Source organism: Rhincodon typus, chromosome 5, assembly GCF_021869965.1.
Source record: "Rhincodon typus isolate 14 chromosome 5, sRhiTyp1.1, whole genome shotgun sequence".
In the NCBI taxonomy this organism is placed as follows: domain Eukaryota; kingdom Metazoa; phylum Chordata; class Chondrichthyes; order Orectolobiformes; family Rhincodontidae; genus Rhincodon; species Rhincodon typus.
The window spans coordinates 28966340-28980538 of record NC_063336.1 but is presented as its reverse complement, the minus strand read 5'-3'; the positions used below and the strand labels follow the sequence as shown (position 1 = coordinate 28980538).

Below are 14199 nucleotides of genomic sequence, written 5' to 3'. Positions count from 1 at the left end.
TATAAAATGTCTCTAATTAGAAAACATTATCCAACATGCTTTTTACAGAAACATAAATAATTAGTCAAGAATGCATGTTGAGAATAAGGAGGAGATATTCGAGAAGGTAATGGGAAGATGGATCAAATGCATGATGGATTCGGAAGAAGGCCTTAAAGGTGATGAGGAAGATGGAGACTTAACGATGTGTAGGAACTGGGTTTCAGTGTATGGAGCTTTTCTAATCCAAGGTACAGTAATTTATGATGAGGCTGGAGCAAATGGAGACATAGGAGTTTAAACGATAATGCATAGAACTGTGGGACTGAATCTAGTTGAATTGAAAGAAGTCTCATCAATCAGCTGGAGAGCCAGTGAAAAACCTGCGCTGAAATTTGCAAGATGGACGCAGTAAATCACAGACCAGGGCATCAATAGTGGGCCTTTTCTTGTAATCAAGAATCTGGGAGTGGGAACACTATCACATGAGCGTTACTGGCTTATCAGAGGTTGGCAGCTTTTTCATTCAACAGCGTCATGGAGGCAGTTGTGGATGCTGATGGAAAAGCATCTTAGAGACCGAGGATCTCAGATGACCAAGTAATTAGGTAACAGATTTCAGGAGCAGTTTGAGGGTTGTGGGCAAACGTTGGAGAATCATAAGTTAGCGAAGAAGGTGGCACTCAACAGACAGTCTCCTGTCGAATATGCAGTCCCTTTATCAGACTCTGATTGCCTTTGATCGAGGACCACCCCTCTTCAACTCAAAGTGACAAGCTGCTGCAAAGGTATACCTGTCAGGCATGCTGCACGATCAATCCCAGTGACAGCAGGGACCGAGATCGAGAGGTTGGGGCTGTTTGGACATGCCACCACCCTGTTTAATTAGTCCTCTTTGCAACTGTGTGCCCGCCATCTTTGGAAGCAGGTGATCGAATGCTTGAAATCAGTGAAAAGACGAGGGTCTAATCTCTGGTTAGAAAGAAATCCACCCATCTTCAATACCTATCCAACAACTGCTTATCATTTAGCCTTTAATTGTTTGTAACAGCAACACAAAGACTCTATCTTACTGTTACTCACATAACATTCTCATTTGAAGGAGGTCATAGAAGGACTTTATAAGTCAAAGGGATACCCATTTAAAATAGACTCATAATATTTTTTAGATAAAAAAGAAACAATGATGTGGAGCAACATCCAAGTTGGAAACTGATGATGCAATATTTTATTCACCTCAAAATCGTCACAGTGATCATCAAGTCAAACAGTGGTTACAGCACAGAAGGAACCAATACAGCCTGTCATGCCCATGCTGAATACATTCAAGTACAACTCAGCCAGTCCAGGTTTTCTGCCTTTTCCCTGTAGCCATGCAAGTTCCTGTCTCATCTGTTAATTTTTCAATTCTCTGGTGAAATCATCAACTGAATTTCAGGCAATCTATTCCCGATTCAAACTCCTCACTGCATTTAAAAAATCTTCACATTAGCACTGGCTCTTTTGCTATTCATTTTATATTAAAGTCCTCTGGTTATCAGCTTTTATACAATGGGAACAGATTCTCCCTATATACTTTGTATAGGCCTCTAAAGACTTTGAACAGCTCCATCAAATCTCCTTTTAATCCTCTCCTCTCAAGGAGACCATGCCCAGCTTCCGCAATCTGTTCATTTAACCGTTGTTACTTGTTGATGGAATCACTCTCATGAATCTTTTCTGTAGCTTCTCTAATGCTTTCACACCCTTCCTAAAGTATAGGGCCTAAAAATGGATACAATATTCCACTTAAGGCTGAAGTAATGTCTTACAAGTGCTCATCATAATTGCATTGCATTTTAAAGCCCAGCATTTCATATGACTTGTAAACCACTTTTTCAACCTGCCCTGTCACTTTAAGCAATTCGTTAACATATATCTAAGTTCCTCTCCTCCTCAACTCCATTTAGAATTGGAACCTTAATTTTACATCAACTCTCCGGTTTTTTTTCTACAAATATTTTTCACTTCATACCACGCTAAAACTCCAACTGTGTCCATTCATTCCACCGGCCAACATAATTTTTTAAAAATTCATTCATGGGACGCGGGTGTCACTGGCTAGGCCAGCATTTATTATCCATCCCTAATTGCGGGCAATTATGGGTCTGGAGTCACATCTTGGCCAGATCAGGTAAGGACAGCAATTTCCTTCTCTAAAGAGCACTAGTGATTCAAATGGTTTTTTCCGACAATTGACAGTGGTTTCATGGGCACCACTTGTTTCCTAATTCCAGATATTTACTGAATTCAAATTCTACCATCTTTCATGGCAGAATTCGAATCTGGGTCCCCAGAACATTACCAGGGTCTCTGAATTAACAGCTTAGTGATAATACCAATAGGCCATAACTTACCCTTATTCAACTATTAGAGACTGTCACTATTCTCCTCTCAGTTTAAAATAAGACTAACTCCAAATGTCATTGCAGTCTTGGTCCAAACGTAGAAATCGTCTGCAAGAGCTGAACTCCAGAAGTGAGGTGAGATTGACTGCCCTTAACATCAAAGCAGCGTTTTGCTGAGTGTGGCTTCAAGCAACCCAAGAAAAATGGATTCAATGGAAATTAGGGGAATTAAGCTCTGTACTGGATGTAGTCATGGTTAGTGAAAGGAAGATGGCTTTAGTTGTTGGAAGTCAATTATTTCAGCTCAAGGACATTGCTCAGGGCAGTGTTCTATGACCAAACATGTTCAACTGCTTGAACAATGATCTGTTCACCTAAATAAGGTGTGAGGTGGGATATTCGCTGTACATTGTTTAGTACCATTTACAACTCCTCAGATACTGAAGCAGCTTGTGTATATAAGCAGAAAGACTGAAACAACATTCAAACAAGGACAGGTCAGTGACAAATGCACTCACATCTCAAATAGTGGACAATAACTAATTCCAGTGTGACAATCCAACAATCTTCCCTTGATGGTCAATGGCACTAACAATGTTGGGGCCCCACCATCAACATTCTGAGGGTTACCATTGACCTGAAACAAAACTGGACCAACTGTATAAATACTGTCACTAACAAAGGAAGCCAGAAGTTTGGAATCCTACAGTGATTAACTCACTTACTGAGCCTAGAGCGTGTCTGCCATCTACATGACATAAGTCAGAAGTGAAAATGAATACTCTCCACTTGCCTGAATGGCAAGGTTGTAACACTTGCAATTCTGTTACTAGAGCTATCTGTATCTGAAGAGGAATGGAAGATTATTACCACATTCCTGCATTTTACACACTTCTCTTACTTCTCTCTCTAGCGTCAGATACATCTATGCCATTCTTCATGATGTAAGAACTATATGTCCAGCCAGCTTTTAGCCTGTCCAACTCGCTGCTCTTTCATTCTGACATGCAACATCTTCTTTATTGGTAAGGACAGATTTCATTCAGTGCTTCAGCCATGCCCTTGCCTCCATGCATAAATTTCCATCTTTGAATGTCCTTAGCTTCAATCATCCTTCTACCACCCTTTTTAACATTAATATGCCCATAGAACTTTTTTGGTCTCTGTAAATCATCCATGTCTTTCCTAAACATCTGTAATTGCAGTGCCAATTGTTGTCTGATTGTCAGCATTGCAGGCAACAGTTAAATAACACTGTCATATACATGACACAGTATTTCATTTCTCTCCAAGATATATTTGACACTTGTAACAGTGCAGCAAAACATTTTGTAACTTATCACTGTTCCAAGCTGTTTCTTACATTTATCCTTCTTGGGTTCTATGAAGCTTAGCAATCATTTGTGAAATAAAATATCTTAAGGGACTGTTATAGTAAAATGGAGTACATATAATTGCATCAGTATTAAAAATTCCAAGCGCTTAATTTTTTAACTTTCTTCCACTGAAATATCTTTGCTTTACATATTTTGTCTTCCTTTACTGGTAGCTTTTGACATTTGACTAATATAAGAACTCTGCTAATGAGAAAAGTAGGGAAAGTAAGAGATAATATAGAGCCATATTAGACATTTAAGGACTTACCATATCAATGTATATCAGACTCATTATTTATTTTAAAATCAATTAGGAGTTTAAAATGTCTTGGATTTACCGTGAAGTCCAATTAATTTCTCTCAAAATAGTAACAAGGTTTTTAAACTGCTTGTTACAATGAATGCTTCCGAGGTATTGAGCCAATGAGCAAGTAAACCGTTACGCTTAAAATGCACGATAAGGAAAAAGGCTTTAGGATTGGATTATTGTTCAAACTAATATCGAGAGACATAAAATAGAGTAGAGAAGAGTGATGATACATAAATATGCTACTTTTGTAAAATAATAATTACAAATGTGTGAAGATGTTAAATTGAAAGGGTAGCTCAACAAATTAGATGAGGACACTTCTACACAGTCAATTTTTGATTTGTTTCAGTCAACAATATGATTATAAAAACTATAAGTGATACTTTTTAAAAAAAAAGTAATTCTACATCCCATAAGACTAAAAGGTCCAGCAACCAAATTGACAAAACAAAGCTAATATTAAAATAAAAACGACAATTGCAGCCTATTCACTCAAATCTTTTTGGCCATGAGATTTTATCCAGTCATAACAGAGTACTTTACAGTGACATCTCCATAGAGCTCTTGGTGCTTAGCAACTATTTTCCAGTCATAACATTCATCAAACTGAATAAAATTGTTCACAAATAAAAGTTCCATTTGCCTATTAATAAATTCTCAGGATGTTATGGATTAGCAATGTCAGCATTTAATTCTGGCTTAAAGTAATGGAGTGGTTCATTAAGATATGTTAGAAGAAAAGTAAGAGTCAACCACATTGATCAGAGATTAGCTACAGAGGCCAGACCAACTAAGGAAGAAAACTTGCTGTTCTTAAAGGACAATGAACTAGGTAGGTTTTTAGAACAATCTAACAACTGTGTATACTAATATCAGACTTTTCTTATTCCATGTTTAAAAATAAATTGAATTCAAATACTCAAACAATCATGGTTATCCATTCAGACATCATTCTGACTTGGACTAGACCACTGTTCATCTGCTGTTGTTTCTAGATAACTAGCCCAGCTAGTGACAACCACATCCATGAAAGGGGAAAAAAAAGGATGGGATCTGATCTCTCAATGTTATCATGCCTTTTTTAACTCCTTGATTCAAAGTGACTTTGACTTCATGATAATGCAAAATTGAAAGGTTAACTCACGGGTCAATCAATCTCCTAACTCTTCCATGGCCTAGACGTGTCGGAACACTTTTAACAGTGGTCTTGAGCTTCATCAGGTTGAAGTATATCAGCCATTAAACTTGCATCTCACTAGGTAAAGTCGTTGCAGTGCATCTTGGGGATGGTACAGATAATAACAAACAACCCACTTACTTTATTGCACAGAAGAACAAAGGCAGCTAAGGCATAGGAAAAGAAACAACTACTGCAATAAACACACACCACCCTAACATTTATAAAAACTCACTCACAAGATGTGGGCATCATTGGTTAGCGAACATCAATTTCCCATCCTTGGGAAGGTCATGGTGAATTGGGCTCTTAAACCACTGTAGTCCATGTGGTGTAGATATACCCACAACATTGTTACAGTGAGACTTCAACAATGACCCAACAACAGCGAAGGAACAGCGACATGGTATGATGGTATGATATCAGCATGATGTGTTCTCTGAAGTATGCATTTAAAAGCGTATCTCTGTTCCTTCACAGTTTCTGGGCCAAAATCCTGCTGCTTCCTTTCTAACAGCACAATGGGCACGTCCACACTTCAAGTACTGCAGCACTGAAGGTGGCAGATCACCATTCCTTTCTCTAGGGCAATTACATAGGGAATAAATGCTAGCCTAGTAACGTGATGGATATATCTCACTGATGAATAAAAAATAGTGAAATAGTCAAAAAATAGTCTTCAAGTCACTGTCACCTCATCTTTTGAAATCAACTCCTTAATTCATGTTTGGACTAAGGCAGGAACAAAAACTGCAGCTGAATGGATCTGATGGAACCCAAAGTGAGCATTGATGAAAGGTTACCAGTGGACAACTGCCTATTGACAGAAGTGGTGTCAACAGCTCCCATCGATACATTGGTGGTCGAGAATAGACCTGTTTGGATTTGTCCTGTTTTCTGTTCTAAGTTATAATGAATAAGGTTGATGAGCTGAGGGCACAGATAAACACAGAGCAGCTTGATATCATTGATATCATGAAAACAGCAGCAAGGATGGCATCTCAATCTCTCTAGGTATAGAGTTTTCAAGAGGGATAGAAATAGAGATAAAAATGTTGATCAAGTAGGTGGAGGTGCTGCATTATTGGTTAAATATACACAATCAAAGCTATGAGAAGGGATGATTAACGAAATAAAGTATCAAATGAGGCTATATGAGTTCAGCTCATAAACAAAAGGGCAGCCACAATTCCTCAGTTAAGGGAAAGTTACAGTGAATATGTTGGCAAACTTCTGAGTGTAAAAAGAACAGGGCAATAATAATTGGAGGACTTCTGCTACCCAAATATCAACAGTGATACAAACAGCATGCAAGGCATAGGGTGCACAAAATTGTTGAACTGCATACAAGAGAACATTTTAACCAGGACTTAACAAGCCCAGCAAGATGTAGGCTTAGGAAGTGAAGCCTGGGAAGATGGATGAAGAAGCAGTGGGTGGCCATTTTGGAAATAGTGATCATAATAGAGTTAGTCTTAGCATCATTAAGAAAAGATAGTAAAAATGGTAAAACTTTACATGGGGGGGAAAGGCAAACTTTACAAAGCTGAGAGATGATCTGGCAAAAGTGGACTAGTTACAGTTACTTGAAGGAACATCAGTGACAAATTTGTAGGAGGCACTCAAAAGTGAAATTCAATTGTCTGCACATGCCAGACAAATTGACAAAAAGAAATTAAAGAATGCTCCCAAATTTAAAGTCCCTGTTTATCTGGAAGCGTACAGGCTAAGGTAAACATAAACATAGAGCTTATGAAAATCTCAGAAAAAAAGTTATACTTTTGGAAGCTTACAGGAGTATAAAAATCAGGAGTGAAGTGAAAAAGGAAATTAGGGAAGCAAAGAGAGAATATGAAAATATATTGGATGATAAAATTAAAGAAAATCCAAAGATGATTTACCAGTACATTTATAACAAATCAACCGATTTGTACATATCACGACACATTTCTAGGGGTGGTAGAATTGGAACCTGGACCCTCTGGACAAGAGGTAGGGACACTATCAATGTGCCATAACACCGCAAATCCTACTGTACGTGTATTTACAGAAGGTCTTGCATGCAAGTACAAACTACACCCGAGTACAGTCAGCTTCCAAGATCAGATGAGGCCGGCTGTTTTCAGCCTAGAATGGCCACACCATCTATTCTGAAATATTAGCCCATAGCTCATTAGCTCAAGTGACTTCTCAGTTAATAGATAACTGCTGTAGGTACACATTTCATGGAGGGAATCTTGCAGGTGGTGCTGTTCAAATACATCTGTTGTGCTTGTCCCTCCATGTGGTAGAGGTCATAAGTTTGGAAGCTGCAATCAAAGGAGCTTTGGATGATTTACTGCAGTACATTTTGCAGATGGTGTATGCTGTTGCCACTAGGAAAACAAGGTCATGTCAGAGGTACCTGACATAAGGAGTGGCTATCCCCATGGGACCCAGCTATGCCTGACTCTTTAGAGGTATATGTAATACTCCTTGTTGCAGTACTACTCAAAGCCCCATCCACAACTCTGTTGCCAATACATCGACGATGTCATCAGTTCTTCCTGCTCAACTTCGATATTGGAAAATTAATGAATTTTGCAACTAATTTCCATCCTTCTTTCAGCTTCACTTGGTCCATCGCTGCCTCTTCCCTTCCTTGACTTCTCAGTTTCCATTTCTGGGGATAGGCTGCCAAACATCCATGATAAGCGCACTGAATCCCCAGTTATCTCAACCACACCCATTCACACCCTACTTCCTGCAAGGATTCTATTCCATTCTCCCAGTTTCAATTATTTAAAGATAATACCATCCTGGTCACAGAGCCAAAATAGCTGTTATCACAGTCATAAATAATGTGCCATAGATGAACTTTCCATCCTTGTCTGACTTGAGCTGTCTACAGCCTTCAATAGTGTTGAATGCATCATCATCCAACCCCTTGACTGTTACCCAGCTGGATGGGACTGATATCATGTTCCATTCTTGTCTAATTGTGACCAAAGAAGCACTTGTCATGACCTCCCTTCCTGTTCCTACATCATTACCTCGGATTCTCGCCATAGAACTATCTTTGGTTCCTTCCTCTGTCTTCCTTCTCAGTCACATCAGCCAAAAGCACAGCCTTAGGTTTCATGTGTACTCTGGTAACACCCGGTTCTATAACAGCACCACCTCTCAACTGCTCCACTGTCGCTAAATTATCAGACTTTTTCTCTGACATCCAGTTCTGCAGAAGCAGCAATTTCCTCCAACTAAATCTTGGGTAGATTCAAGCCAAGTTTTCCATTCCAAAGTTTATTCTCTAACTATTGACATCATCTCTCACCCTGTCAAAAGTTTGAGATTCAAACCAGATTCTGCGCAAGTTCATGCCATTACTGAGGTTGTCTGCTTTTTACCTTCATAGCATCACCCACCCCACTCTTGTCTCAGCTCATCAGTCACTGAAGCCCTCATACATACCTCTGTTACCTCTAGACATGACTATCCCTGTGCACTCAGTCATATAGCATGGAAACAGACCCTTCAGTCCAACCAGTCCACATCGACCAGATATTCTAAACTGAACTAGTCCCATTTGCCTGCATTTGGCCCATATCCCTCTAAACCTTTCCCAAATGTCTTTTAAATGTCATAATTATACCCTTCTCTATAATTTCCTCTGGCAGCTCATTCCATATACACACTAGTTTCCATGTGAAAAAGTTGCGCTCAGGTCCCTTTTAAATCTTCCCCCACTCACCTTAAATCTATGCTCTCTAGTTTTGGACTCAATTACTCTTGGAAGAAGACCTTTGCTATTCACCTTATCTATGCCCCTCATGATTTTAAACCTTTATTAGGTCATCCCTCAACCTCCAACACTCCAGGGAAAGAAGTCCCAGCCTATCCAGCCTCTCTAACTCAAATCCTCCAATGCTGGCAACATCCTTGCAAATATTTTATGTATCCTTTCAAATTTAACAGTATCCTTCCTATAACAGGACAATCAGAATTGGACGCAATATTCTAAAAGTGGCCTCATCAATGTCTTGTGCAGCTGCAACGTGATGTCCCAACTCCTATACTCATTGCACTGACCAATGAAGGCAAGCATGCCAAATGCTTTCTTCACCCCCCTGTCTACCTATGGTGCCACTCTCAAGGAACTATGCAACTGTACCCCTCGGTCTCTCTGTTCAACAACTAACCTCCTATATCTTGTCTTCCACAAACTTGAGAGCATTTAAAACTCTGCTGCTCATGTCTTAATTTGCAGCAAGTCCCACTCTCGGAACACAGAAGCAGAAGTACGTGTTCAGGCCCTTCTGCCTGCTCCAGTATTCTAGATCATGATTGATAAATCTACCAAATGCTAAATTCCCGTGCTATCTTCATATCTCTTGATGTTTGTTAGTAACCAGAAATCTATCAATCTCTGTCTTGACCTTACTCGATGTCTGAGCTTCCACAGCCTTCTGGAGCGTATTTTCAGTGACTTGAGCAAGGACACCTGGGTCCCTCTGATATCACACTTTTCAATCTCTCTCCATTCTCCTTTCGTTTGTGCTCACTGACTCCCAGCCAAGTAACATCCTGGTTTTACAATTCTTCCTTTGGTTTAAAATTCCTTCAAAGCCTCTTCCCTTCCTCTGAGAAATCTACGCTCCTCTAATTCTGGTCTCTTGTGCATCCACAATTGTAATTGTTTTATCAGGGGCAGTTGTGCCTTCAGTTGAGCAAGTCCCAACCTCTGGGTTACACTCCTTAATGCTATTCTGCTTCCCAATCTGTTTTTCTTCCTCTTGTTTGGTAATACTTCTGTAAGTGTTTTTGGACATTTATTGTGTTAGAGGTGCTATATAAATACATATTATTGTTGTATAAATTGTTCATTGTGTTTGGCTCTTTTTTAATTCAATATTAAGTACTAGTAATAAAAACATTATCCATTTTAGCTAATGTTTTATATATTCTCATTATTGTTTGTGATAGAATTAGAATGCAATGTGCAAAGTTAGAACTGTGTCAGTTTTATTGGTTTCAAATCTACTCCAGTTAAACATCTGGTTAGCTAGCTAAAGGCTCAAATTTAAGTGGTTGTTATTTACAAACAATTGAAACAGCTTCCAGTAGTTAACTTATTTTAATTAATCAATTATAGCTTGATGCAGCTGGATGAAAAAAGGAACAAATGATAAAATTGTATATATTTCTGAATATATAGTCATCGAGTAACATAATTGACTTTATGATCTATTAAGAATCCAATGCATTTAAAACTAATGCATTCGCTATTGTAATTTATTGTGGTAGACTATTACTAATGCAAGTTGTTTGAATGATGTTGCATCTAATATTGATTTTTATACATCTGAAAGGAGAGTAGCTCAACTGAATGGCACCCCTTATACAATCTTGATCTATTTGCTCTCTGGTGAGTCCACGGAATGGCAGCTTCAATTCTGCTATTGATGGAGAACATCTATGAGTAAGCTATAAAAGTTTCACATCACTCCTTTAGGTACCCACCTAACCAAAAGAAATACTTTCTGAACAAGGATCAGTGGATCTGAAATGTTAACTCTTTTCTTTCTCTCCACAGATCCTGTCTGACTTGCTGCATTTTTGCAGCAATTTATGATTTTGTTCCAGATTTCCAGCAGCCGCAGTTCTTAGGCTTTTTGAAATACATTTCTTTGTGTTTGGCTGCATTACATACATATGGACACTCAAGAGTATTACAATGCTAATTTTGCCAGGAGACCAAGGTTACAGTCTCACCTGTTCCAGTGGTGTGTAATAACATTTATGAGTAAGTTGATTAAAATATCAATCACCTTAATTTTATTTTCGAGATTGTTCTAAAAATGGTCTGGAAGTCAATGCAATTTTAATATTGGTTATGGATGCCAAAAGGTTTGACAATTGTGATCTCCAATTGTATAGTGGCTGGTGTATGTCACAATGTTCTGGAAAAGGTAGAAAATGCCATGACTAACAGAAGCACACTAGAAAAAAAAATTATGAGACGTAATTCTGCTCGGGCCCAGAAGCATTCAAAGTGAACTTTTGAAGGCTTTGAAATGCTTTTTGAACTTTTGAAATGCTAAATTAAAAGGAATTCATTTGCCATAAGCACCATTTTCATGTAGTAAAGGGGGAGATGATGGTGCAGTGGTAATATCACTGGACTATTAATTCAAAGGTCCAAGATTATACTTTGGAGACATGGGTTAAAATCACATTGCAGCAGTTGGTGGAATTTATATTTAATTAAGAATATGAAACTATATCAGTAATGGTGACCACGAAATATTAATCAGTTGTTATGAAAATGCATCTGGTTCACTTTCTCCTTTAGGCAATGTCAGAAATCTGTCATTTTTACCTGATCCAGCCTATTGTAGCAATGTGGTTGATTCTTAACTGCCCTCTGAAGTAGTGTTGCAAGCCACCCAGTTCAAGGACAACGCACAGGTGCCTCCCCAATGATGCCCACATCCAATGAAAACATACATTTAAAAATGAGATGGAACACCAGTAAAATTGAAGCTGCCAAATTTCTAGGGGACCACAGGATTACTCTCTCACTAGAAAGAGGTTAAACACATCACCAGTCGTCTGAGGATTGTCATGCCTCAATCGAGAAGGGCAAGGTCAAGAAGGCAGGATGTTCATGGTGACCTCAGCCAGTTTGGGAATTGACCCTGTATTGTCGGTGTCACTCTGCCTTGCAGACCAGCCGTTTAGCCAGAAATGCATGTAAATAGGCACATTTAAGTGTCTCTTCCATATTTCTATCCCACCCAATTTCTCTATTACCTCTTTACTTACTAAGACAGAGTATCATCTTTAATAAAGATAGATGGAAATTATTCATTTTGTATTTAAGCCATGCTTTCTGCCTCCAAAAGATGCTATCCCATTTCCCAAGATGCTTCAAGATAATGGATAATGGATATAATGCAATATAAAATGAAGTAAGAGTTATTCATTTCACGTAGTTCAGACTCAGCGACTGTCATCACGCTTAGGGGTCCGTTTTGGGAGTTTTAGAGAAACTATAAAGAAACTACAATTTGATTAGTTATAGATATTTCAGCACTGGAGTATGAAGAAATTTTACCAACTTAGAATTTGAAATACACAACACAACACATGTAATTGATGTTAGCTGGAGGTTCACAGTTACTAATATCTGCTCTAGCATCAATTGAATAACGAGGAAAGGAGAACAAATTTATTCTTCAATGGCAAAGCAAAAAAGACTTCACGGTCATTTAAGTTTTTTCCTGAAACTCCAAAATGTTATAAATATGAATCAAATCACACTTTTAAAAAGCTAAGTTAATTCACATTGTGGTTTTGCTATTTTGTGTATCTTTTAAATCCAACATCAGCTCCACTTCCTTTGTTAACCATCTTTGTTATTTCGTCAAAAATTTAATCAAGTTAGTACTTCTATATTCCTCTTAAAATTCTCTCTTCTAAGATTCAATGTGTGGCAGTTGATATGCCAAGTGTATGGAGGCTTAGTAACCTTCAGAAAGCTGTATCTGGACTCTAGCTACGCTGTCGCATACAGATGTTTGTTTGTGGCTTGTGTAAGAGCAAGTGAAGGCCAAAGTTTCAGTGGACATGATACAAACAGGTGCCAAAGATAGACACAAACAGTACTTCTACCTGTCTGAAAACAGCAAATGCTGACAATCACAGTGGGATAGGCAGCATCCATAGAGAGACAGCAAGCTCTGATGAAGAGTCATCTAGACTCGAAACTTCAGTTTGCTCTCTCTTCGTAGATGCTGCCTGATCCACTGTGATCTCCAGCATTTGTTATTTTCAGTACAGATTCCACCGTCTGCAGTAATTTGCTTCTACCTGTCCACCTGGTCCTAATGAGGTGCCTACTTATTGATCCCACAAATTAATGGAGGGATCAGTGTTGAAGGGTACTGCCAGCATTGCAACCAGAGGAGTTTCGGTGACATGCAAGAATATATGTATATATTCCCTCAGTTGAAGGTTCTCTTGATGGCATACCTGTTTCTCAGCTGAGCCATAGTCTGCGCTTTGGTTTGGTACAAAGTACATGATATCACCCTGGTTTTTTGCCATCTCTTGAAGAAGCATGGCTGTTCGGACAGTTGAATTTCTTGCATGCACAAACACCATCACCTAGGAAGAGACAATAATGTAGTGGTCAAACAACAATATGAGCCATGCTAAAGAAGTATATTAACATTCTACTTTTCTGTAACAAATATCTGAAAATTGATTTTTGCATCTAGCAATGCCTCAGGTTTTCCTGAGTTATATTATGAGCTTGTTTGATTGTATGAGGAGACCCTCAAATAATAATTGACTATGATCTGACCGCATTAGAACAAAATCAGTTCAGTTGTCATTCATTCAGTTGTCATTGTGTAAATGTCCCAAGATCAAACCATTCTGGCTAACTGAACTGAAACAAATGCTGCTGAAATTCCCTTAGATCCAAGATTATTTGGATTTCTATGCTAACTTCACCATAATTGAAAAGAAATGTTCCAACTAAAAGCGCTTTAGCATAAACATGGAAAAACAAAAACCCACACTGATTTCATTGTTGAATGAGCAAAGCTGAACCCAACAGCTGAGAATCATTTGAAACAATGCACCAAACCCAAGAGAAAAAAATGCAATCACTTTGAACTCAACATCATAATGATATAACTAACAAGCATGATATTGCAACTGAAAATAAATTGTATTGGTAAATTTTGGTCAGACTCTGTGTTGAGGAAGAAGCAAGTCAGAGCACTGTGCATTTAGCTGAACCTTAACCAAAAGTTTACCACAATAGGTTACTCTAAATGGGTTGCTCTTTTGTCTCAGTTACAGTATTACACCAGTTAGACAAAAGAAATGTTCCAGAGATTCAGGCTGATGTCCATCTCAGTTGAGGGGCTGTTACTTTTAAACTGAGCCCCCTCCTTCTAGTTGCCTCACAAAAGGAAA

General features: G+C 38.5%; 1 protein-coding gene across 2 annotated transcripts in view; it reads right to left on the bottom strand.

Moving 5' to 3' along the window:
• Positions 1 to 14199, bottom strand: part of ascc3 (activating signal cointegrator 1 complex subunit 3) — a 494022-nt gene that overhangs the window by 290055 nt on the left and 189768 nt on the right. For both annotated transcript variants that reach the window (XM_048596924.1, XM_048596923.1), the window contains exon 14: positions 13243 to 13377. In XM_048596924.1, the coding sequence (XP_048452881.1) occupies positions 13243 to 13377 (135 nt within the window). The remainder of the gene's footprint in view (positions 1 to 13242; positions 13378 to 14199) is intronic.